Here is a 27249-nt window from a genome sequence, read left to right on the forward strand (position 1 = left end):
TAGCGCCGTTCGCTCCGATGATTGGAGTGGCAGTAGACGGTGCCGCCCGCCCAAGTCGCTCATAGCATGATAAAGCGAACGTACTGAAAAGGAGGCTTGCACAACTGTATAAGCGCTGGCACTTTGCCAAGTTCGCTTTCCTCCCCCCTGCCCGAGCTAAAGTCAAAAGATAAACACGCCGTTATCGCTGCGCAGCATCTTGACGCACTGCCAAGAAATGTGTTGTGGACCGTGAAGGCGCGAAACAGAGGGACGCGCTAACGACTGACGCCTTTATTATTATTATTTTTTTTTTTCAGATTCGTAGGCACAAATCGGGGCTGGGTGGGTTCATTATGCGAGCGAGTTCGTTACGCGACTAAATACGGTACATTTATTGTAGTACAAACGGTTTTGGTCAGTTTTGTCGAGGCCATTCGATAATTCGAACATCAGATAATTCGAACTTTTTTCCCGGTCCCTTGAAGTTCGAATTAACGAGCTTTTACTGTATACTTCTTGTTTGATGAGCACATTCATGGTTCACTTAACAACCAATTGCGCTAATGTACAGAACATAAAAGTGCAAACGGCAGGTAGACTCCAATACGAAAGCATACACTGGCACATCATTGACGCATCATTGGCGATACTGTGCGTTTCCCGTGCTTCCATCCCCATGGTTCTCCCAATGCTCCGAAAATCTGCACTTGTCAAGTGCTGTTCAATACGTCATGCGGTGAAGCGTCACATGCAAGGCAGGGTGAACGGAGTCATCGCCGCTATCACATCACACTGTGGAGGTTGCCAGGTAGGCGCTTACCATTTTCGAGCAGTTCTGCTTTATTGCATGCACTCTGTCGGGAGCACCGACCCCCGACAGTGTGCATGCAATAAAGCATTGTTGAGAATTCGGAAAACACTCATTATTGCGCTGTTCTTGTCTTAAAACTACAAAACTATAGCCCAATGTTTCCCCAAATAAGTTTACCACAATTAAAGTGGTTCTTGTCAGTTTTTTTTTGAGGCCATTCGGTAATTCGAATTTCAGATAATTTAAACTTCAAATAATTCAAACTTCTCCGGTCCGCGAAGTTCAAATTAATGTGCTTTTACTTATTTGCTTCGAGCCAAAAAGTCAGTATTTAGTTTTTACACATCCCTCCTTTCAACATCTGAGAGCAGAAAGTGTGAAAGCTAAGCTTGGTGGCGTAATCTGCTAATCTACAAGTTACATGAGCTTTGTGGTGACTTTTGCTACTAGAATGATCACAGTGCTCTCTGCCACAATCAAGTCATCATCAATATAATTTATTTTCCCTTAAGGACCCCTGGGCAAGAAAACGAAAACATGCCGAACACCAGCACTGAAGACCAGGTGGGTGTGTTAGATGTAGTGCAAAAGAGCTTAAGCGTTTTTGCTCTCGATGTCGAGCTCGCCAAATCACTTGGGGGTGCATTTCAGGGTACAGGATGTTTTATGGCATTTCGGTTTTAATTAAGCTACTGCATTCTTCTCCACTGATTGACTGGCCACCAGCTTTCTAAGCGTACACTGAAGCAGCAGTGCACTGAGCAAGCCATCACAGCCAAAGACACAGCAAGTGAGCTGCAATGGCCCAAGTCGCTCACCTTGAGGACATCTTTAGATGACAATGATGATGTTGATGATGATGATGGTTTTTTGGAGATGGATGAGGATGGTGTCCGACTGTGAGCGGCCTCAGCTGAGCTTTTGGGTCTTCGGTCATTGGCCACACTGCTACTGCTGCTGGATGGCTTCTTGGCTGATAAAGGACCCTCCCGGTCTCTCCTTTCTCCCCCTGTGGAGACGGGACGCACCGTGGGCTGGCCAGGAGGTTTCCGGGGTGGCGCCAATTTGTCTGATGATCGCTTCTCAGCTGCTGCCTTTGCCTGCAAGGGACGAAATAAATCCTGCACACAACTCTGCCACAGAATAATGAGGAGACTTCAATGGGGTGCAATCGCCCTCCAACACAAAGCACGGAATTACAAGGTTCCATAAGCACCAACTTGAGGGCCTGCGTTCCGGATAGGTCAACCAATATGACATGTCCAAATGAGCCTGGTCTAAAGAACTGCCGACATCACCATTGTATTGGATCGCATTAGCTGTGCAGAAGCACCCTGTGTTTTACATAAAATGCAGCTGCCTGTATCTGCTACTGAATGCCATTGTATAGATCTTCAGTACCTACAGAACAAGTGGTGCAATATGCAATTTAGCACCATAAAATAATTGTTGCAATGGATAGACCAGTTCGAGCCATAATGCCAGCTGTTGTCACGTAGCAGCCACTTCTGCACTGGGGCTCTTAAGAGTTGGCGGGGACCAAAGTGGACATCATCAAATATGGGCCCCAATATTGCAATGACAGTGGCAACGTTTCTGCAGCAGTGAGAGAGAATGCTCATCGATCACCTACCTCCTTCTCCTCGAGTTCTCGCTGCTTGCGTGCAATCTCCTTGCGACGCTCAGCCAGTCGCTGCTCCATTTCCTTCAGCTCCCGTTCCTCCTCCTCCATGAGCCGCTGGCGCTCTGCCAAGAGTCGTTCACGCTCAGAACGGTCTGACCGCTCTGAACGCTCCGCACGCTCTCGCTCTGCACGCTCCAACCGCTCTGTACGCTCCAACCGCTCTGCACGCTCTAACCGCTCTGCACGCTCCAACCGCTCCGCCCGCTCTAACCGCTCCGCCCTCTCTAACCGCTCCGCCTGCTCTGTCCGCTCCGACAACTTGGATGCCTTGTCAGGGCCAGTGGGTGGCCGCTTGCCATTGACAGCTGCCGTTGATGGCTGCTGCCCTGAGGCCCGATCTTTCCGCTTGGCTGGTGGGAATTTGGATGGCACCTTGACACCCTGCAAAGAAGCCAGAGTGCACCCAGTGGTACAGAGGGCAGACCACAGCAAACAAGGCATACTGCTGCAGCAGCGCTGGATAAGCACAAAACCCGCAGGATGTTGTTCCACAGCAATGCACAAAAGGGGAAAAATGTTTTACAGTGAAAGTTGCCACGGCATACCTACGGGGCCAAGCGGTGGGGATTTGGCACAAGTATCAATATGTCATTCTGGGAAGGGACACAATGTGAAAGGAATTTTTCTCAACTCATTGGCAATGCTCGAATACAATACAATACAATACAATGGTGAGGAACGCTGGAACTGATGGGGAACAGGGGAGAGAGGTTGCCCACAACACATTTATTCTGGAGGGACAATATCAGCTTAGAACTTCAACTAGTGGTTAAAGAAAAGCATGTTTCTAATTTAAGCTTGCTCTTGAGTTACACGCTCACTCTGTGCACTTGCTGGTTTAGGAATTTCCATTCGCTAGGGCTTCAGTGACAAGGAAAGCTCTAGTACATAACAATTCTGAAGCTCTTTCAGCAATGCCGGGTGGATCTTGAGCAGTTAGCTTTCAGAAAATAGCTGCTAGAGCAGATTTTCAATTCTTATGACAAACTAGACAACACTCTGCCACTTGTAGCAAAACATGCCGCAAAATGCGCCAGCCATAACCATACAAGGTTTGAAAACGCAAGAACTAAACTATGCTATGAGACGAGAAACAGAGTTAAAATGAATGAGAACAGCATGCCATCAAAATGAACTTCAGCACATTAGTTCCTTAATAATTAGGTATGCAAACACTTCGTTAGTGAAGTTGAGAGAACAGGTATGCTAGACTTTTAACAACCAGCTCAGAAACTGAATCGTGACCATTGCTTCCAAACAGCACTAAAAGCAGAAATCTGCAGATGGGTGCAATAAATTTTTACACCTAAGAGACAATGTATCACATTTTGCATAGCCTGAATTATTTGTACTTGTACAGTGCTTATTTTGATAATCTTGCCTTTCAAATTTTCAGTGTTTTTTTACACAAAGTTTGCAGTGCGATTTTTCTCTTCATGCCATGTCATCATCACCATCAGCCTGATCATACCCACTGCAGGGCGAAGGCCTCTCCCATATTTCTCCAGTTACCCCGGTTCTGTGCTAGCTGCATCCACTTGACCCCTGCGAACTTCTTAATTTCATCCACCCACTTAACTTTCTGCCGCCCCCGGTCATGTATAAAGTTAAAAACAAAAAAACAAAAAATTGATGATATCGCAGGTTGGCACCATCTCAGCCTTTGCAGGCTAGAGCCACCACAATTGAAGTCTACATGTCGCAAAAGGCAACACTTTCGGAACCCACCAGACATCATGCCCGTGGGCCCCCCACAGAGAACACAAAGAATATGCTAAATGCTTAAAGGAGCATTCGGACAAACTGAAGTTGGTCTACACTGAAGCATTAGCATAATCTAATGACAAAGGCCTTTCTCTCATGAAAAATGACACATTTATAATCTAGGAGAGGGCAAAAAATTTTTTGCAAGTAGACTGCTACGACTTCAAAATAGCTTTTCACATGAGTCCCTTTCTAATTGGATCATAGAGTCCCTTTCGGTCTTGACATGACGAGTTTGAAACGAGCAGCAGGAAAGTTTTTAAACGTAATAAGTAAGACCCTCGCCGCTGAGTAAACTGAAGGTGAAGAAGCAACAGAATCAGTTTTAAAGGGCCCATAGAAAGCTTTATTTAGGAAAACTACAAAACTCGTATGAGGATTAGGTACCCCATCAATTGTTACCGGAACACAAAAACTTGTAAGCTACCTTATTAACACTGAAGTACTAATGGGCAATTGAAAAGGAAGCTCCTTCTCTACCTCTTCAACTCAGCCCATGCTGGCGTGCAAGAAAAACAGAAGTAAACAAGTCGCTACGGCACCCCCCCCCCACCCCTCCCCCCACGCCCTGTCCCGCCCGGGTAACTTCGGAGTGTCTAATGAGCGGGTGCGCCCAGCAAGCACATGAGACGACATCATATGGAAGGTTCGCGCGGGGATGCTACGCCTGTATTGGTCACGAGTGGTCGCTAGGAGCACTTTTTAAAAAGTATACGCTCCACGCAAAGCTTTCAATTTGACTCGATTGCTTTAATGGACAACCTCTATGGATTTCTTGCATTAGGACATTGCCACAAATATAATTTTAGGGGCCGTTTATTGAACCAAAATAAAAAGGGATGGATAAAGTTGTACTCAGTGTCCCTTCAAAAACCTGCAGGAGAATACAGGGGCAAGCAATGCGGCACACCACGAGCAATCACACCGACAACAGATCCGCAAGGATCCTCTCATGACCCACCTTGCGGTGCAGTTCTTCCTCGAGACGGCGTTCTTTCTCCTGCTTGGTGAGGGGGCGCGAATCTTCGGTCTTGGCCGGTGCCAGCCGCTCAATCACCACTGGCTCGTGCTGCTTGGCATTGGCCAGCTGGAGCAGAGTGTGGTAGTCCACGATGGGCGGCGGCCGGGATGACACCTTGGGTGCGGGCGGCTTGCGACGCTCCTCCTCCTCGCCACCAGAGGGCTCCCCCGTGTACAGCTCGTACTTACGCTTGCGGGGCTTGCGCTCGGGGGGATCCTTCTTCTGCGAGGCAGAGACCGGCTCCTGCTCGAAAGCGCCGCTCATCATGCCCCGACCCCTGCTCTATCCTCAGAGCAGCTGCGCTTGCATACCCTTTGTATTCTCTGAGTTTCAGGAAAGTGGCCACAATCTTTTTCAGGAGAGACCCAAGCAGCCAAATATCCAAGGCACAGCCCAACTGAATTTTTTAATTCTCTTAGCAGTGTCCCTTTGCCAATAGAAATAACCTCAGGTGGCCACACTTTGGATATGTGCCTGCTTAGTGTGCACAGCTTATTGTGTAGCCACTGGCAACTAACCTAGTTTTTGAAACAAGTTTTAGGTGCAGTTCAGATTTTTCTTTTTGAGATGTGAAACTCTGGGCTGAACAGGGCAACACCACTCTCTGCACCTTTTCGGTCAACCCTGCTATAGCCTCAAACAATGCCGCATGACTGACCGATATCCAGTGAAGGCACTGTCAAAGTGAATGCCTAAGTTTACTTCAATGACAGTATATATCTGAAATCGAGCTCTGCGTAATAAATTGAAACAGAAACGTGAGAACCAAACTGCTATCAAAAGAGAGTTGCAGTTTTGGCAGAAACATAACGTCAACTGCTCGCCTTACAAGGATTGACTTTAACAATTTGCTGCGGAACTAGACAGCCGTCGTTCGGGAGCACCAGAGCGCACACCCCCTGCAAAGACATTCTGAAACCTCTCGGTATTACTTTTTTATAATAACTCAAGTATGACCAAGAATAACAGGTTGTTCATGGACTCTTCAGTAAATGATTATTACTGTGCAATAGTTGAGGAAGAGCCTGCCTTCCTGATGAGTTCTATTTGTACAGCATCTATTCCCAACTGATAGTAATCTGAAAAATTGTAAGCAGCACATGGGAGCACGTCTTTTGTGCCAAGAGTGGTTGTCACAACTGCCATATCGAAGTCCCGTATCGTGTATACAAAATAAACAAGTAAAGTCACTGGGACCAGCAGAAATCTTTACTATATCAGGGTCTTTACTATATCAGTTGTTGGTGATGACACGGTCGTGAAGATGCTGTCTGGAAATTAAATGCCTACATCCTGAACACGTCTTGTTGCTTAATGAAGAAAAAAAAAAAAAAAAAAAGCTCTGAAATATTTTTCATCTCTCTCTTATCATCTCTCCGTGCAACTTCTTTCCAGTTATAAAAATTTTTTACATCTTGTGGAAGCACCTCTTAAGCATGAGGACACTGCGGCTACAAATACAACCAAGTTTGATTTCATGTGAAAACCAAAGCCTTACATGAACACGGTGTTACGTTTTGCCGTTGCTGTTTTTTAAGAAGCAATAAATGATAAATGCGCATGGCAGTCAAGTGCTGCAAGATCGCACACGCTGCACCTCCACTTTTTGCCTCTGATGCCTCATGCTATGTGCTCCACAGTGCCGTGAATGTTCTTCCATTTCTTCCCCTTTCCTATTTCTTGCTGCACTTTTACTCTCCCTTACTTTCTGAACAGACCGCGCCGCCTACTTTCCATGTTTGTAGGCAGCTTTACTTCCCCCCCCCCTTGTGTTGCGTGCTTTCCCTCACGGCTCCAAGACCTTCGTAAAGTAGGCTTTTCCTGAATGCTGCTCAGTCTGGTGGTAAAGCTGCTTAAAAGGACACTCGAAGTTATTTTTTAAATTTTAGATACGAAAAATCTTTTCCTCGCGATCCTCGGTAGTGCGCGGGCGGCGATGTCATATCGTGGGAGTCGTCGTCGCGGCCAGACGCAATTTACTACAACCAATGTTTGCCGAAAATGTCTTTATTATAAAGAGGGGAAAATGTACAGTTGTCTATGGAAGCTGAACTGGGACTTCAGTTTAACTTTACTATATCCGAATTTACTATAGGGGGGTTCTACTGTATTAAAAAGCTCTCAAAACCTCTATGAAATGACTCAGCCAATGTACACTATATAAAACATTACTGGCAGGCTCAAGGCGCGCTTATACTCTGACTTAACACACTCACATGTGCGCAGCACAGCGACATCACCTTGTGCATAACGGTACCCTATATACTTCAACGTCGCTTGACTGACGACATGTTGGGCAACTTCTGGGCACTTCAACTATGCTGGCAGCGACTTGAAACATGTGCCTATTTTGTGTCAGGCATTGAAGTGCCGTCAACCCAAGATGCGCTGTGCATGACTGAGGAAAGCTCAGCCGCTACTGGGATACTGCTTTGTGATTTTCACGATGCGCCATGCCTGATTAACAGCATTGTGCACATGTGTGCCACCAGCTGCATAGTGTTTGTCCAATGTCAATGCGGCTGGAGTGTAGGGGGGCCAAATTTTCGCCAGGCGTGGCAACCTGACGCTCCTAGCACAACCGTCACTCGTCCGTGTGCCAATAACAACGGAGTACAACGAGCCTTCACTGTTAGAGCAGTGATAAGGAAAAAAAAAGAAGAGCTGGACAACACAAGTAGTACATTGTTGTTTTCTTCTTTTCATGCAGCATATCCAATAAGAAAACTACATCAACATTCCAAACCTACTTTGGTGCTGAACAACAGGTAAAAGGACAACGAAAGGATGCCACGGGCAGGACAGCAGTACATACAACATTTGCTTCCAGCTCTGAATGGGCAATGAAATCGATGAAACTGCACTATGCTGTCCTTAGTAGTCAAGTAGTAGCAGGAACAAGCAGCCTCCTACAACTACAGCGCACTTGACGGCATTGAGAGGAAGACATAACGGCACTTCTTTATGCCATCAAATGCGTATAGTAATTATCGAAGTCTGAAACCAATTCGCCCAACATTCTGTATTGTGGAACAAGTAACCCTTGAGAAATTCAACTGCTACAGGTGAAACTTTGTCTTTCTTTTGCGCAGTTTGAAAGCGCAGACAGAGGTACATGTATGGGGACTGAGAAAAACTGAACATCCGCCGTTTTTCCCGGCATGCATCAAAGGAAGGCAACTGACCTCGGGCTCTGAGATGACCTCCCCCTGGGAGTTGCGGCGCTTGCGCTTGCGCTTGTGTGGCTGGGCCTCCTCCTCCTGCTGCAGCTTGATGCGGGCCTTCATGCGCTCCACCTTGTCGGTGAGCATTTTGCGCCGCAGCTCTTCCTCCCGCTTGCGCCGTGCCTCCTCCTCGTCTTCCGTCAGCCGGATGCGGCCAAAGTTGTTGTCTTTGGTGCGCGATGCCATGACCTGCACACGGCGACGACAACAGTAATCACTACACCACAGCACTGCACCAGCCACTGCTGTGAGGAGTGGCCAGAGACACTCGCATAAGGCCACAGTGTTCCATTCCAATGCAGTATGTATTGATTGCCACATTGTACAAATTGAAGCCTTTGCACTGCATCACTTTTGGCCACTGTGGCATCTTGTGTGACGACACAGAAATTGTTAGGGGTGGCTGCTCCACATTCAAAACTAAAGCGTGTAAGCAAGCAACGAACTGCAGTTAAGTCAACATATCAGGAAAAGTTAGATACCTGCAACATGTACATTAGGCCCTATTTTTAACTAGTGCATGAAATAGCTGCCTTTTCTGACCTTCTGTATGTTACAAAGGAGCTAACCTGAGAAAAGATCAAGTCTAAGCAGAGCTCCACCAAGCGCTTGCTTAATCTCGACCTTTCCGCAAGTTTGATCCATCCTAAGGGGCAGGGACCCAGAAAAGGCAGCTGTCGCACACGCCAGTTAAAGATTTGGGTAGCTGTAGATTTAATCTGTGTCCAACACGAGTACATTTGGGAACTACTCTGGTTCAGAAGCCTAAACATGGCTCTGCATCCCCTTAAGGAATTGTCGGAGGGCACAATTCTGTTCTTTGCTAGTCCCTCTTGTGCCACGGCTGCACAAAAAACTAAAAAAACCCGTCCCATGAAACAGCATTGAACTTAGTCAACTTCTATGCCTGCATCCTTTACGCACATACACACATGAACACAGCATTGCTGGGACTAATTATTATCTCACTATGCGTCATACCACAGAAGCCTTTCCCATGAATAGGGCACAAGGCAGCCTCTGTGAACTCACCTTGGCACGCTTGTTAGACTTGGAATTCTGGGCGCGCAATTCGAGGAGCTTTTCTTTCCTCCGCTGCTCTTCCACCTCTGCACAAGGCCACAAAGAGGCAGCTATATTAACACTCTGAGAGCACTGCCATCAATATGGAAACGCAGTCACCAGACAAGAATTTCATAAATCTAATCAAGCTGGCTGACAAACTCAGCATTCACACCAATGATGTGTAGCAGGCACATTCTGAAATGACTCAGAAAACTAGGTGATAGGTCACTACCTTGAAACCATGGCCACACAAACCAGAGACTTCATTCTCTGCAGACCTCTTCTGCACAGAAAAAGGCAGCAGAGGACCGGAGTAGTCACGCTAGGGATAGTAAGGAAAGCATGGCTCATACTGGCTGTGTTCATGTTCATGGTTGGCTTTGTTTATAGGGTTCAACATCCCAAAATGACTCGGTCTAGGGATCCGGAAATTTTAACCTCTTGGGGGCGTTTTTCTAACCCACTCAGATTTCACTGGAACATTTACTGTACATGTTCTTTGTTTTGCTGCCTATTTGTGCCAGATTCCTCGCTGGTCCGATGTCTTGTTGCAGTGCAAACAAATTTAGACGGCGCTTCCCATTTCATGATTTCAAATGGGAAGACTTCTACAGGCAACCTTTGGTGTGCGATGTCACTGGACACACGGCCATCCATATTTGCTCTGCGCTTGCCGCAGGATGAAAGTTTTAACTTGCATTTGGTCATTTCAGACAAGCACTGACTTCAACTGTTTACAATCACCCATTTAGCTAATCAATGCGCACACGATAGGTTTTGTGGTTGTATCCTGGACATCAGAGGTTGGTCAGTTGTGATGCCACAGGTTGGTTGGAACCTATATTGGGTGTCAGTTTCCTGATTTCGTGCTCTTTTCAATGCTTCTATTTGATGTTTTGCAGAACTATATATATATATTTTTTTTTTGCACAGGAAAGGGAAGACTTCAGATAATATAATGAAATTATACTCAAAATGCTGGAAAACCCACGGAGTTGCCATTTAATGTGTCCTGCATCGTACGGTACTTGCAGCAAAAAGACACATTTATTACTTAGAAAATTTTAACTATTTTCCCAGTATACTCGATTCCAATTATGGTGTCCGAATTGAAGTGGATTCTGTGATTCCTGTTAGGAAAGTGTAGCCTGGCCTCAGGATCCTGTTCCGAGAAGCACCAAGTTTGCTTGTTTTTGAAAATGATAAAGCTAATATCTGTATTTCATCTCCCAGCCTTTCCCACTGATAAAAGCTCCGCCCTAATTGCACGCAGCCTCTTGGCCATAAAAATGTGGTACAGGCCAACTTTAATCTGACCTCAGTGTCCCTTTAGGCAAAAACCTTCCCATGTGTCCTGTGTCAGCTGTTTCGTACAAGAGCCACTGCCACCTTGTTTCATGCACAGCCAGCCTAAACTGATGATGCCAGTATAGCTACCATCATCTGGATTGCATGTTATAGCCCACGCAGACATCAAGCACTGGCTCCAGCCCTGGCTAAACACAAAAAGGGCATACAGCCCGTGCGGCGCCATGTGCCACTTGCTCATGGCAGTGCACTTGGTTGCGTGATTTCGGTTTCAATGCCCCTAGGGACACAACGTAATTGTTCAACAGTACCCAGCTAAACTAAATGTTTGGGAAACCAGTAACATTTAACATAATCGTATGTGGCTAGCTACTAATCCTTAATCACAATAAAGTGCCTGACTGCAGTAAACTTACGAAGCTTCCAAACTATTCCAAACGAACACAGCTCACCTGAGTAGCACCTCCCTAAGCACTATCGTCTTTGCCATGCCTTTTCTGTAGGAATGTGCAAATATTCAAATATTTCGGACAGCAAATCAAATATTTGATTATGCAAATGAATCAAACAGTCTATTTCAGAATTAATACAAACAAACAAACAAACAAACAAATTAAAATATGCATGAAGTTTTCGAGTGCTTTTCGAATTAACAGCATGAAGTTCGAATAAGGCCTGTCATAGTATGCTTCTTCAACTGTTCAAAAAATAGGTACTGCACCAATGATGCATACCATCTTGTAGCAATTAGTATGTGCAGGATGGAAAGGTCAGTACCACTACACAGTGCAGCCATTCATGTAAAAGCGTTCCTGTGCTCATATATGGCCTTTAAGGTTGAGTGGCAAGGGAAGGTTTAGAGAATTTAGCAACTTTGTTTTCAGGCCTGATCTTGAAGATCATAGCTGATGTGCACCGTCGCCTGTCTCATATCCTGAGGTGTGGCTTTAGTTCACTATCTTTTGTCATCAATAAGAAAAACTAATTTGTCTACTTGACGCTCCTAGAGTTAACATGCCGGATTCGTCTTGTCGCCCGCTAGTGAAGATTACTGTTGGGTCCTTTAACTGCTATGGCTTTAACTCGAAAAGTTAGCATCATGCCACAGGGCCAATGCTGGCGTTTCAATGTTTCATATTACTCCTTGTTTTGTATGACTATTTGAAAAAGTAGCGAACATTAGTGCTAAAATTCAATTCATATTTAGATTCAGCGCTATCACTATTCATTTGTGGCTTCATTTGTCATGAAAGCTATACTATTCGTATTTTATTTGCTAGTGGAGGTCCACCATTTGTATTTTATTCAGAATAAGTACTATTTGCCCACTTGTACTATTCTAATTAATAGTTCAAAACTATGCATTTAACTTGGTAGCGGCCTTTCCTTGGTCAGGTAACACCATGCTGCGTATAAATCAGAAACTGCATTTCACCCTCAAGTTAAATTCTCTTACGGTCTTTTGGACCACTAAGCTTACAACTTTCCATCCTTTTTCTGACACCACAAGCTACAAAATGCACATTGGGAAATTTGCTCCCTCAAATTTCTTGGTCATGTAAAGTGACAGTCATTAATTTTTAAACATGCTTTACTTATAACATCTGTTTAAAAAACATTTTTTTTCTGTGACATGCCACCATTATACTAAATTTTTTCCAATATCTTAAAATGAACATCTTTAGCTCTATAGTTTTGCATAGCCCACAACCCAAAATGTACAAATTTGTGGGCCAAACGTTTTTTTAAACACCACCCCAAATTTCTTTTTTTATCCGGTCATAAGGCAACTGTCAACACCTTCAGTATAACCCTTTGCACGAAACATAAGTGGGTGCCCACACATGGACACAAAAAAGAGGGCCTTTCTTTATTGCAGAGGTATTTCCAGAGATCTGCATGCAATAAAGATTCTGCACCACCAATGTGGGCTGTGATGAAAGTTAAGGTGTGCTTAAAATGGTTGGTTGGTTGGTTTGTGAGGTTTAATGTTCAAAAGCGACTTAGGCTATGAGAGACGCCACAGTGGAGGACTCCGGAAATTTCGACCACCTGGAGTTCTTTGACATGCACTGACATCGCACAGCACATGGGCGCCTTGCTTTTCGCCTCCACCGAAAAGCGGCCGCCAAGGCCAGGATTCAATCCCGCGTACTTGGGAACAGTAGTCGAGCGCTTTAACCACTGTGCCACTTTGGCGGGGCTGCTTAAAAGGGGCTAGAGAAGCATCTGATCAATGTGGGTGGCCGGGAACCTGTGCTCCATCAAAAGGTTGTGCTTGCAACGCGCTAGACATTTTACGGAAAAAGCAGAACAGATGAACAGTTTGTCTGCAAATGCACAGCGTGTTGCAAGCATAACATATAACCAACCAGGTGCCATTCCAGCATCCTTCAAAAGAAGCTCTTAAAAAAAAAAAAAAAAAAAAAAAAATGTGCCACTGACGCCTGCGGCGCTCTTCCTCTTCTTTGCGCTCCAGAAACGCCCGGATGGCAGCTGACTGGACATTGCTGCGTGGTGCCTTCTTAGCAGGGGCCACCTCCGTGCTGTACCGCTTCACCGACGTCTGCACACACATCGCACCCCAGCATGGTTACTGTAAGGAACTTAACTGTGCTTCTAGACCATGAATAGAAGCGCATTTAGACAGAAATTGTGTTCACTTGTGTAACACAGGCACAGAAACTGCTTTTTCACTGCATGCACACTGCACACACACATTCACGTACAAAAAGAAAAATTTGCTGTGGCTTAGCTTGTGGTTAAAACTAGAGGTACGCGAAAGCAATCTGCATGACTACATTTAGGCTCGGCTTCAAAGTAAGACATGGCTTTTGTGCATAGTAGTTTACTCTATGGTTCAGCATTATTTATGCCATAGAGGAATCACTTCACTAATGAGCCCCCCTTGACTCTCGTCATTGACCACTTTCATTCGGGTACAGAAGACTTTTAGTGGTATGACATCGTCTTTACATCGAACTCCGGGGCACACCGCCATCAGAACGTTCGAACCAACCTTCTGTCCTAGCAACTCGCTGTTGTCGTTCGCCTCTCAACTACAAAGTTATCTGTCTGCTTCTTCTTCTTTTACTTCTTTTTCTTAGTCTTTTTTTTTCCTCTTCTTCTTCTCCTCCTTCTTTTTCTTTTTCTCTTCTTTTCCATCTTCTTCTTCCTTTTCTTCATCTTCCACGATGCCACGCCGACAGCTTGAAAACCTACCGCAGTGTAGCTTTCGCTATAGAAAAGGACGACAACCGTGCTGCCAGACCACAAGCAGAAGCGCCTTTGGAGAGAAATTGTGTTCATTTGTATAGCACAAGCACTGAAACTGCTTTTTGGCTGCATGCACACACATATTCATGTACAAAAAGAAAAAGACGACAGTCCAGACTGCCTTGCCTTTGCGCTCATCATTTAATTTTCATCTCAAGGCAGACAAGTGAGCAAGCTGGCATAGATTCTTTCTCAAGATGAACTTTCGTCTCCTACTAGACTGCGCAGTTATCTATCCTGCTCATGGTAAACTCGAAAAGCCTTAGGAGTGCAGCATGAAAAATGCAGCATCCGCATTCGGCGGAGCGTTCTAAATTCTGAAGCTTTGACAAATTATACTCAAGATACATTTGAAACACTCCCCATAACAGTTCACTCACAGTCAATGAACTCATAGAAATAGTCATCCCACTCAAGCCTTGGTAGACATAGCAAGCCACAACACAACATCATCTCATCCTGCTGAAATGGCCGCCTCATCTTTGGAGACTGCGACACGCTAAACGAGTGCTTCTCCCACCGTGTGGCATTGACCTCACTGGTGGTATTGTGCGCTGGAAAGAAGTCTTCCTTTAAAGGTTGCGCCTTCGTGTCGCCCTGACCACCGCGGTAACCTGGTTGCGGCCAGCCCACTATGATGTCGCGTTTGACAACGCCTGCCCCTTCTGTCCTGCTCCCATCTCAGAGGCAGATGGCGTACTTCTTTGGGCAGCAGAAACACGTGGTCTTATGCGGGCTTTCCCCAGATTGATTGCTGGATGCGGACGCATGGATACTAGGTCATCATCGGCCCTTACTAGATATTGAAGAATTTGGCCTATACCTGCATTTGTGGCTCACCATTTTATGCTGCAAGACAAGCCATTGCAATAAGAAAAAATGAAAGGAAAAATGAAAAGACTGAACATTCAGCCTGATAAAAGGCAGGAAGGTGCCATAATATGCAATAACCACCTAAAGTTGCACTCGACCAAGTTTTTAACCACAACCCGAAACTAATAAGTGAGCCCCCCATACACAGTGTTCGAAGGTCACCAGAATCAATAAAAGAAAGAATAAGAAACTAGGCATTTTTTCCTTCCTCTAGATCAGCATAAGGACTTAGCAACAGCCAGCACATACATTTTAAGGTTCTGCGCCAAATAATAGACTTTGAATGGTGAAGTGTTTTGCTACCAGCTCACATCTGCTCAAGGGTCTGCATGTGTTTCAGATGACGCTGTTTAACTCCTACAGAAAAAAGAATGGTCAGTTTGACAACAGCCATTGATAAGCCCCTTCATCTAGCTAAAAATGTGCACACTGGCCCCGTCACCTCCTCTCTCGCTTTTGCATTCTTTAGGAAGCACAGAACATTCTCCTATTCTTTGAATATAAGCTATACTGAAAATGCCGACATGCTCTGGGATGTTAGAGTATGTCAAGCTGTTTGTACAGCTTTTAGCCCAGGCTACCATCCACTTGTTGGAAAATAAATCTGATTTGATTTGATTTGATATTTACAAAACTTCAGACGTTTAAATTAATCCAAAAGCATCTACTACAGCATCCCTCATGGACCACGGTAATTTTGGCATGTTGCACCCCCCTCTCCCTTCACCATGCCCATCACAGATATCGCACGCCAGTGGTGCTTGAAAGCACTATTTTTTTTATGAACCTGCCGGTGATGAAAGGCAGCACAGTCCAGGGAAGCATGGAGGGCTACAGGAGTGCTCAGCCACGCAAAATATCAGGCATGTCTGGGTAATTGTTTCCTCAGAATTCTTCCAAGTATTTCTCTTGTGTCAGTTCACAAGCTGACAGCTCAAAAATGTACCAGCTAGTTCAGACACAAATTATTCTCAAGTTTCTCTACTTGGCTCAGCAACAATGCCTGGTACTGGTAGCATGGTATCCACCCAAAGACATGGGATAATGGCTCAACATGCGGGTTCACTAGTTCTCAAACAAACCTCACAAGACCAGTTATAACGCCATGAGCCCCAAATCTCACTCTAGCCCCTATATACTGCTCTATTTAGACAGCCGACAAGTCCTTTGGGATGGCCAGTCTCGCCGACACAACCTGAACCGGCACACACAACTGCTCTGAATCGCACCTGAACTAATCGGACAGCGTGGCTGGCAAGACCGAGGACATGGCTCCCCATTGGCAAGATGCAATGGCTGGACATGAATCGTGCAGAAAGCACAGTTACTCTTGAAGCCCTTTTTCTCTCATCAAATGAATGTTCAATCACCACAATAATCTCAAATTCAAGGCTTGCATGAGAATTTAAAATAACGCCTGTACCACAGCATGACGTTCAGATGTGTATTTCTGCATGTTCACCTTGAACTGCTTTCTGGTTTGTGCCTAACATGATGGGGGCCCTTGGCAGATGGCTTCAATGCCATATTTGCCTACTGTATTCATCAGCTGTTGCACTGAAGTAAATTACGCCCTAGACTGTGATGGTGCCACATTAGGAAAGAAAGAAGCAAATAAAAATAAGGCAAAGCGGCCACAGCGAGTGCTCCCACTGCTTCTCACATGCTGCTTCTGCTTGTGAAACAATGGCCTGTGCAGTGCTGAAGTATGCTTTCTTGCTCTGGCGTCTCCACACACGACAGCACACTCAGGCTCCTTCAATTGGAACAAAAAAGTACTGCTAACCAAATGGCGCTCAAAACATTTTCTTTTAGATATGCCCCACGCTTCACTTACACTAATGTAAGCGAGAGGCAACAAGGGCTGCATTAAAAACCTAATAAGAGACCCCCAACTCTCAACCTATACCCTGGGTGATGTGACACTCTCTTTGGTGCCCATACACTGCTAATGTTCTTGCTAGCCTATAGGCAGTAATTATTAATGCGAAAGCATTACTAGGCTATTCAGAAAGGTCGTGTGTGCAAAATGTGTGTACAGTCCTGTGTCGTCCTCGTAAGAGTTGAGATCAAATGAGTGGTTGCAATCGCAAGAGAATAGTGTGAGGATGCTAAACAAAAAATATTATGTCAATAAAATGATTAGTTAATTAATTAGAGCCAAAAATGTAAAAGTAAAATCAATCAGACGTTGAAATAGACGTCCAAGGGATGTGACGTCCCACCAACTGGAAGTGGATGTGTTTCTGAATTAATGAGCCAAATAAATGCATGATAGTGATCAGAAGTGTGCAATGAGTGTCGATTAATCAAATAAAAAAAAAATATTTCGAGATCGCTACAGAATCTGCATCGAGAAATGTGCAAACCCGAGCGTTGCTATGCTGTCGTGTTAACGAGATTCTATGAGTGACAGATACTGTGAATTTGCTTTCCTATAAACCAATTATAGAACACCAGTGAACTTTGATGCGTTCAACGGAACACTGGCTGTGTTCGACAAGGGGTGCGCGATGTACCTAGTGCAGCAGCAATGCAACTGAAGATGAAACTATGCCCTGGAGATGGAACCACTGTCAAGGTTAACAAAAATGAACCTTCAGATGTCATTTACGTAAAAATCTATGAAAAAGAAAGAAACCAAGAAAAATAGCTGCATGTTCAAAGTTCAAAGCAAGATTTCATGTCGGTCATTATGGAACCCCATCAAGAGTAGAAAAGTAGAGAGAGAGGACGTACACACTGCACTGTTGTGTGCATCCCTGCTCTGCCTAGAAGCTCTGTGGTTCTGCAATGACCGACAAAAAGCAACCAGCCCGGCAACATACCCTGCTTAAGATTCTATGCTCGTCTTTGACACTGCCAGAAGAAATTTGTATTTTGCCGAAAGCACAGACAAGATAAAACTGCACCAAATGACTGCATAGACATGAAAACAAAGTTCTAATAAAAGTCTAGCTGTGTTCCAATATTCATTGGTATAAAGTGCTTCCCAGTGCCCAATACCATTTAATTTAATCAAGTGGAAAACAAGGATACAGATCAGATCAGGAAGGGCTGCTATACTTTGTGACAGTGTACTCCACTGACTGTTTGACACCATATGCCCCACTTAAATACCAGCAGTTAAAAAATGTATTTGTTGTAAGGTGCGAGGAGGGAGGGGGGTTCAATAAATTACCTTTCTTTTTTTTTTTTTTTTCATCTCTTTCCGCCTTTAACTGCAAAATACTTTTCCAACAAATCTTGTTTCCTACATTTAAGGAAATGTTAGCTCTAGGACAGCAAAAAATTTGGTTACAGCTATAAGGGAGCCCAGAATACTTCGTCTGTTCACCTTAGCAACAAATACCACCACTGACTGAAAGCAATTTATGGGTACTAGGGGGAAATGCACGAAGGTAGCCACTGGTAAATCCTACAGGCCAGCACCAAAAGGAAATAAAGGCGCACAACGCACATCACCACGGCACGGTCCATGGAAGACACGCACAGCGCTTCCAACCAATCTTCGTTCGGCATCGACCGACGGCGCCACACACACTAGCACACAAACGTGCCCATGTATCACTGCAGCCGCCAGCAGCCGCGCTCGCAGGCATTGGCTTCAGGTAGCACGCCGCCGACCGAAGTGGAGATGGAAAAGCGGAACAGCTGACAGGTCGGGCTGCGTAGAAGGCCACCTAGGATGCGCAATATTTCGCGACCATGCGTTCCATGGCACGGTGCAGCACGGAATGGAATCGCACGGATCCCTGCGCGACCCGCACGGCCGATGCAACGAGTGTCCGGGTACTTCCCGTCCACCGTGGTTACGACCCGTGGCCGGTGTTCTGGGACGCGGAAAGACTTACGGACTCGCCCCGATCCCAGAAAAAAATAAGCCGAAGCTTTGGTCGAATTGAGAGGCGCAGCGTCATTTCGCAGGAAACACGTAGCAGGAGCCTAGACGGGAAAATTTACACACAGACAGCATCAACGTCCCAACGGCAGCCGTCCTACATTGAAACAGCAGCTTGAGGAGGCGATGGGTCTCACCTCGGCTGCCGAAGCCGTGCGGTTTTTCTCGGCAACGTTGAGCAGCTTTCCGAAATTCATGGCGCCCCGTGGTCGTTGGATGATCTACGGGGCGCTCCGCATGAGAAATGGGATGAAATATGGTAAGGCTAGGTAGCTTTGAACACTCGCATACAAGCACCAGTAGAGCACAACGCACAAGCGCTCCGCTGCGATAGCTGGCGATGATGGACGCGACATTGGAGATGTTAAGTGTGAAAACGATCCACGTTAGCGGAAGGTGGCAGCAGTAAGCAGGCGCTAATAAATAAAACGCAGCTGCCGTTGCTTATACGTGGTGGTTTTACTGTAAAAACACCTACTAAAACCAATTGGCAGAACATCAAATAAAAGAAGTAGAAGAAAGTAGTATTTTTTACACATTTTTATGTGCTTTTAGTTTGAGAAAGGATCGATGACTAACCTACGTTAAAGATGAAAGAAGTCTAGACACCAACATTTTTATGACATTTTTCTTCTTGTTAATGATGCATAAGGCATCTTTTATATGCACCACCACGTCGGTTTTGCATACAGCGGCTAAATAATTTATAATTGAACATTTTTTTTTTCTCAGCAGTTTCGGTTCCGGATTCAGCAGCCGAGAGATGGCTAGATGTCACAATGGATGGATGTTTATAATTGAACATTTTTTTTTTCTCAGCAGTTTCGGTTCCGGATTCAGCAGCCGAGAGATGGCTAGATGTCACAATGGATGGATGGATGGAAAAACTTTATTTTCGTCAGAGAGCACGTGTGGACGATTCCGTGTTAGATGGCCATCAACCCATGGCTGACGGCGACCTGGGTGGCCCACTCCACGGCCATGGTCTGGACGACCGGGTCTGAGCTGGACAACACGGCCTCCCACTGCTCGAGGGAAGGATCACGCATAATATCCGCCGGTGGCGGTGCTATGCTACAGCTCCATATAGAGTTACTGTCCCACTGCTCGAGGGAAGGATCACGCATAATATCCGCCGGTGGCGGTGCTATGCTACAGCTCCATATAGAGTTATAATAAATTATAAATTGGTTCACAGGAAGGGAAAGGCGCAGTAACTGTCACACTTGCTCTGTGGACACCCGAACCGCGCCGTAAGGGAAGGGAGGAGGGTGGGAATGAAAGTGGAAAGAGAGAAAGAGGAGCCGTAGTGGAGGGCTACGGAGTAATTTCGACCACCTGGGGATCTTTAACGTGCGCTGACATCGCACAGCACACGACGCCTCTTCGTTTCGCCTCCATCGAAACGCAGCCGCCGAGGTCGGGTTCGAACCCGGGAACTCCGGCACAGTAGTCGGGCGTCTTACCACTGCACCACCCCGGCGGGGCCAGAGTTACTGTATATGCTAACGATTGCAGACTAGATGTTTCTTCAACCCATATGTGTTGAGCAAAATCTACCCGGACATTCAGCCGGAGTGCAAATGGTGTCAGGAATTGGCAACCTATGATCACATATTATGGAGCTAGAGTTACTGTATATGCAAATGGTGTCAGGAATTGGCAACCTATGATCACATATTATGGAGCTAGAGTTACTGTATATGCTACCTTTGGTAACATATACAGTAACTCTAGCTCCATAATATGTGATCATAGGTTGCCAATTCCTGACACCATTTGCACTCCCTATGATCACATATTATGGAGCTAGAGTTACTGTATATGCTACCTTTGGTAACATATACAGTAACTCTAGCTCCATAATATGTGATCATAGGTTGCCAATTCCTGACACCATTTGCACTCCGGCTGAATGTCCGGGTAGATTTTGCTCAACACATATGGGTTGAAGAAACATCTAGTCTGCAATCGTCGCCAGACGCATTCCTGGGGTGGGTAAATCCTCCGCTCAAGTTTGAAATGATTAGTAATGTCATGAAAGGATACCAGCCCATCTCTCGTGGACCTTCCCGGAACGTCCGGCTCACCTACTCGGCTGACGAAACCTCGAGCATTCATGTGAGCCGTCTCGTTCCCAGGATTCCCAGAGTGTGCTGGTACCCAGACAATTTCCGCCTCCGTAGTCCCTCGCCCAGTGGCCCGATTCAGCAATCGCGCCGCTGTGACAGATATTCTGCCCCTCGCCAAATTTCGGATGGCTGTTTTGGAATCGCTGAAGATCAAGTCAGCATTACTACTAGTAATAGCTAGTGCTATCGCCGCTTCCTCTGCAGTTTCTGGGGAGCGGGTTTTGACTGATCCGGAGGCAATCAAGCGTCCCCGCCCGTCCACCACCGCAATTGCAAATGCGTCCTTGTCCTTATACTCGGCGACATCTACATAGACTGCCCCGTTGTACTTCCCGTAATTAGCATGTAAAGCTTTGGCTCTTGCCTTCCTGCGGTCCTCGTGATGTATTGGATGCATATCTTCTTCGGCAAAGGTTTTATGTACAAGCCCTCGTGCATTTCCCGCCAAATCTGAATTTTAGTGTCACCGGCTGGAGCGTCCACTCCAATGCCGATCCTTTCCAATATGTCCCTTCCTGCTTTTGTTTTTGAAAGCCTACCGAGCTGCATCACCAAGTGCGCCAGTTCTTCTAGGGTGTTGTGCACCCCTAATCCCAGCAGCCTTTCGGTAGACGCATTGTGAGGCAACCCAAGGGCCGCTTTATACGCCTGCCTAATCATAGCCTCCACCTTGCCTTTTTCCGTCGCCTCCAACTTCAAATAAGGCGTCGCATACACTATTCTACTGAGCACAAACGCCTGCACCAGCTTACACAGTTAAGTCCTTAACACCTCTCTTACGATTGGCGATTCTCCTGATTAGCCTCACGGTAGCATTGACCGTATTTTTAAGCCTTTTCCAGGACTCGCTATTCTTCCTGTTAGTCTGCAGATACATACCCAGGATCCTGATCGTTTGGACCTCAGCGACCGGCACTCCCCCCCCTTTGACCTCTAAAGGCGGTGGCGGCACATAGTGCCTCGCATGTATCCCTCTTGGTTTGTTCCTCAGCACAAAAAGCTCGGACTTGGGCTGAGAGCACGAGAGTCCTGCTTCCCCTGCTAGCTCCTCAACAATATCCACCGCGTGCTGTAGAGTTTCTTCCAAATGTGCGTCACTGCATCTTGCTACCCAAAGAGTAATGTCATCCGCATAAAATGTATGTTTAAGTCCCGATATCCCTTGCAGCCTGGGTGGTATCTTGATCAAGGCGAGATTAAATAGGAACGTCGATAATACCGACCCTTGCGGTGTCCCCCTGCCCCCCAATGGGAAAGGATCCAATTTCATTTCTCCTACTATAATCTCCGCGGTCCTACCCTCCAGAAACGATCTGATGTACCGGAAGGTTCTACCCCCTGGTCTTATGTCCGATAGGTTCCTCAATATTGCCTCATGGGTAATATTGTCAAAGGCCTTAGTTAGGTCGAGCCCCAAGATAGCCTTGGTGCCCGTGCCGTACCCAGGATCAACCATGTCTTTTTTGAGCTGTATCATTACGTCTTGCGTTGATAAATTAGCCCTGAAACCAATCATTGTTTCAGGTATCAGCTCCTTGTCCTCTACATAACCCTGAAGCCTGTTCAGGACCACATGCTCCATCAATTTGGCTAAACACGACGTTAGCGAGATGGGACGTAGATTCTCAATGCAGAGCTTCTTCCCTGTTTTAGGAATAAATGTAATCCTAGCATGCTTCCACTCTGGCGGAATCTCCCCGGCCACCCAAAATTTATTCATCAAATTCGTGAGTGCCCCTACTGACTTGAAATCCAGGTTCCTCAGCATCTTATTAGTAACCCCGTCCGGACCAGCTGCTGACGTGGTACGAAGCTGACCCATTGCAAACTCCATCTCCGCCACCGTAAAGTCTGCATCTAATTCAGGGGTTTCCTCTCCCGAGTAATCCGGCAAGCAACCGCCTGCCTCTGCGTTTATGTAACGTCTTCGGAGTTCATGTATAAACTCCCCAGTCGTGCCTTGATACCGATGCACTAACCTAGCCATTTGCCCCTTCTGCGCAGATTTGGTTGCCGCCGGGTCAAAAAGGTGCCTCAACAACTGCCACGTTTTTTTGCATCCGAATTGCCCATTCATCCGGTCACAAATCTGCCTCCACTGTTTGCACTGTAACTCCAATGTGTACGTTTCGATTTCTCGTTCTAACTTGGCCATCTTTCTACGGAGGACACCATTATGCCTTTGTTTCCTCCACCTCCGAAGGAGACTCGCATGTGCTTCCCACATGTGTAACAATCTGGAGTCAGCCGTAGAGCCCTCCTCCTCCGCTGGAACCTCTTTTGTGGTACTCTTCACGGCCTGCTTGAGTGCCTCAACCCAGGCTCCTAAGTCCTCGATTTCTCCGTTCACTGTATCATTCCTGACTTTCCAAAATCGGTCCCAGTCCGTCACTCGAGTTCCTTTCAACTTGTCCTTGTGCTTAGCAGCACTAAATATCGTGGAAAGGATATAGTGATCACTTCCCAGTGGCTGTCCGGTGTTTACCCACTTTGCATCCCTGATACCATTCACAAATGTGAGGTCTGGAGAGGTGTCTATGCTCACGCTGTTGCCTATCCTCGTATGATCTTGCGGGTTGTTCAAGATCGTCCATCGCAGGTGCTGGGAAATCTGCCAGAGTTTATTTCCCTTCGGGCTGGCTCGAATGTAGCCCCACTAAAGTCTAAGTCACACGCGGCAAGAAACAACCTCAATATAATGGCGGACTCTTCGTTTGTTGTGATTTCTGTTCATTTGACAGGCTGACTTTAGCGTCGGAATGCATTCAAACGAAAGACGAACGATCATATGAAATTGTTTTTTATTCCTCCCGTGACCTGAACTTGACAGCCATCGCTCGGCTGTTGAAACTGAAACCGAAACAAGTAAAAAAAAAATGTGATTAGAAATTATTCAGGATTCGTAGGCCTATTTAGTTTGACGTGGAATTCTGTGTAAAACAACGTCTTACGTATTATAACAAAGACTAAAACTCAAATTAAAAATTATTCCCCACCAGGTTTAGCAGGCGGAAGATGTGGCAACCCTGTACTACAGTGAACTAGATTATTGGGTAGTGTTATAGTGCCTAGAATATACTGGCTAGTGTGCCGAGGGCGCGCGCTGGCGTGTCCGCCGCGGTGATGCCTTCCCGCCGCCACCGCGGGGCGGCGCTACCAATAGCTAAGGTGCTATCGCTCCGCGTTCGCGCGCTCGGCAGCATAGGCGGCATATAGGTCCGGATAGCGCGCTGCGCTTTTCACTGCGAAACCTGTCTCTTGACGGTTTAAGCGCACTTTGTGTCTAAAAACAGTCTTGGTGGAAGACATTCATACCGTCCTAGTACTGTGCGGAGAAAATCATACGCTCAAATAGCGCTCGAGGAAGCGTTTAACAAATACTGTCTGGTCCATGTCTGCTATATATCTGTTTTATTTATTCAGCTGAACCGGATAAGGTCTTAAGCAGAACACATATTGACTTCCTGATATCCAGCGAGAGAAGAAATTTGAGAAAACCATCTAAAGTTGACACGTTGGTTGCAATAGTTTGTTAATCTTTGATTAAACGATCGAGTCCGGGCCGGATTCAATATATTGCTATGAAATATTCCGATGACGATTTTATTTGATCTAGAGCCACTCGATTGCGATCCACGCATCGCGATTACGGATGTAAGGTATCGTATGCATCTTCCTTCTGAGTGAGCGCTCAGTCAGCCCAGGTGGTTGTCCCGAATTATGGGAACTATATTCTCAATCGCGATCTAACCCGGAACGGATCGACGACGACTGTTGTTGTCCGTGTGACATAGGTATCAGAAAATACCCTTAATATTTTACACTGTTCATTAATCCAACTTTGAATTTTATTTACTCTTCGGTCTTTTCTTATGGTCCATGGTATATCGCGATGCCGCAGTCAAGTGCTATGAACGTCAATACGTATACGGGCCTCATGCTTTCGGATAGGTTACGTCGACGTTTCTGCAATTCAGTCATGCTTATTGCTAAGGTGATATATATCAGGTTAGTAACGTTTTATAGCGTCACATATATGCTACAGAAAAGAAGGGCGATCTTGCTTTTTCGTAACATATATTGCACGCGCGCATGTTTTCAAAGATCGCATGCGACAATAAACACAAGCAGTCTGAATCTGACTGCAGTTTTTGTTCTTACTCTTTATTCATTTGTTTTATTAGGAAGTCACTTAATTGTTGCTTCATACATAAATGATTATTATGCGGTGTGCTTTCGTTTGTAACAGAAGGAAAGGCAAGAAACAAAAGTGGTGATTGTATCACTGATTCTTTTTTTTTTTTTTACAAAGTCTACAATATAGTAAAATTTGAGCAAAAAGGCGCAGCAGCAATAAACAAATAAAAATATAGAAATGCACCGCTAAAGGTTTTGGACAAAGGCCGCACATACGACACCGCAATAATTTTAAAGTAGTCTGATACCAATTTTTGGTGGTATTTTTTTTTTTTTTTCACTTGCTAATGATGCGCTAGGTATTCCTGTATAATTCTCCACGTGGTTTCTCGCTTACCACCGCTAAGTAATTTATAATTAATCTTACTTTCTTCACCAGTTTCGGCTTCGCGGTTTCAGCAGCCGAGCGGTTCTTGTACGGTCACAATTGTCTAGGTCACGCGCGGGATTTGAAAAAAAAAAAAAAAGAAAAAAACTTTAACCACAGACTCACTTATTAGCTCCTCATTTTGCGCTTTCAATAGAGCCACTTGTTCTGCGCTCCATGCCAGTTTTCTCTTAGCTCTTCTCAGAGCGCGAGAAATGTTGCAGCATTTATTTGGCTAGTTGCATGCTTTTTCCTTCTTTCTGCGCATCTTGTGTAAGCCTCCGCTGGTATTTGCATTAAGCGCAGCTAACCCCTTCAGAGTTGACGGTCAAGCGACACTTTTTCTGCAAAATATATTCCCATGAATGATATGTGCTTCCTGAATCAGCTGGTTGCAGGCCACATTCGGAACAAAGACCCTCCAGTGCACTCTACCTATATAGCTCTATCTTCAGCTTTAGACATTGTTGTATTGTACGCGCTTGTTTTTTCTCTTTTCCGAGAATATACATTATTGTGTCCACAGAACTGCGTTCAGGCTTCCAAAAGTTATCACTTTTTCTATGTACAAAGTGACAAAGTTATTTTTTTTTTTTTTTTTTTTTTAGACTCGATAACGCGCGTAGGCTACAGATCCAGCAGGTGCTTCGGTTAATTTGGTCCAAGTTGCAGGTATGTAAATTGAGTCAAACGGGTCCCGAGGTTCAAAGCTGCACGTCTGCTGCTGCGGGCTTGAGTTCTCGCTCGGCTCTTCTGCTGCCAGCTCCTTGGAAGCATTGTCAAACATCCTTGACGGTGCGTGCATGGCTGTCGTTTGCACCACTGGCATTACGGCACTGCATTTTTGTCGTTTAGCGGCCGGTTGGTCGCAGAGGTTCCTCAACTTTCTTTTCGATGTCTTCTTAGGCAGAAGATGGTTCGGATAATGGTCGAATAGCGTTGGCACGGTTTCGGGCTTAATTCGTGGTCTATCTCTAGCGAGCTCGTTGACGATGCCGTTTACTGTCACTTTGAACGTTCTCTCGATGTAGCTCTCCTCAAAATATTTTTCGCAGACAACGCACGTTGAATTCAACTTGCGGTCCTGTCTTTTAATCAGCCGCTTCCACTACGCAAGCTGCGCAGGGTCCGATGGCACACCGAACATAGAAACCTAGTCCTGAGCGGTAGCCACTCCGACAGAGCGACACGAAACATGCCTTTTCCCTGCTCTGATGCTTTATTTTTAGCATCATTAGTCGTTGCAAATTTAATTATCTCATATGAATGCAAGAAACAAAACGACTAAAACAAAAGAACAGCGTAGACGCGTCCAAAGCGCTCGAACCCACTGATGGCTCGGCCAGCGCAGCTGCGGCAAATCAAGGGCGCGCTGGCGGCCGACGGCGTCGACGGCACCTTTACGATGAGCAGCGCCCCTGGCGGCCAAAGTTGGAAGGCATCGCCGGCGCGGACACCTCCTCCCATTGAGAGAGCCCTTCGCACGGCACACTAGCCAGTATATTCTGGATATCGTCAAGCGAGAAATGGACAGATTGAACATTGATATCTTGGGTATCAGCGAGCTCAAGTGGACCGGAATGGGAGAATTTAACTCCGGCGACCATTATGTCTTTTATTGTGGGCACGAATCCAAGAGAAGGA

General features: G+C 45.8%; 1 protein-coding gene across 2 annotated transcripts in view; it reads right to left on the reverse strand.

The window, feature by feature from the left end:
* The window catches only part of LOC146192655 (uncharacterized), a 35101-nt gene extending 15796 nt beyond the window's left edge, over nt 1-19305 (reverse strand). The window contains exons 1-7 of one of the 2 annotated variants that reach the window (XM_084602548.1): nt 19047-19305; nt 13305-13425; nt 9519-9595; nt 8448-8675; nt 5203-5484; nt 2427-2858; nt 1612-1893 (exon numbers count right to left, since the gene is read on the reverse strand). In XM_084602548.1, the coding sequence (XP_084458674.1) occupies nt 1612-1893; nt 2427-2858; nt 5203-5484; nt 8448-8675; nt 9519-9595; nt 13305-13425; nt 19047-19106 (1482 nt within the window). In that variant the 5' untranslated portion in view covers nt 19107-19305. Of the gene's footprint in view, nt 1-1611; nt 1894-2426; nt 2859-5202; nt 5506-8447; nt 8676-9518; nt 9596-13304; nt 13426-19046 lie in introns of both variants that reach the window. The other variant, XM_084602547.1, reaches the window with a different exon arrangement.
* Between the last annotated feature and the right edge of the window lie 7944 nt (nt 19306-27249).

The sequence above is a fragment of the Amblyomma maculatum genome, chromosome 4, assembly GCF_055883805.1.
Source record: "Amblyomma maculatum isolate TAMU_Amacu chromosome 4, ASM5588380v1, whole genome shotgun sequence".
Classification (NCBI taxonomy): Eukaryota; Metazoa; Arthropoda; class Arachnida; order Ixodida; family Ixodidae; genus Amblyomma; species Amblyomma maculatum.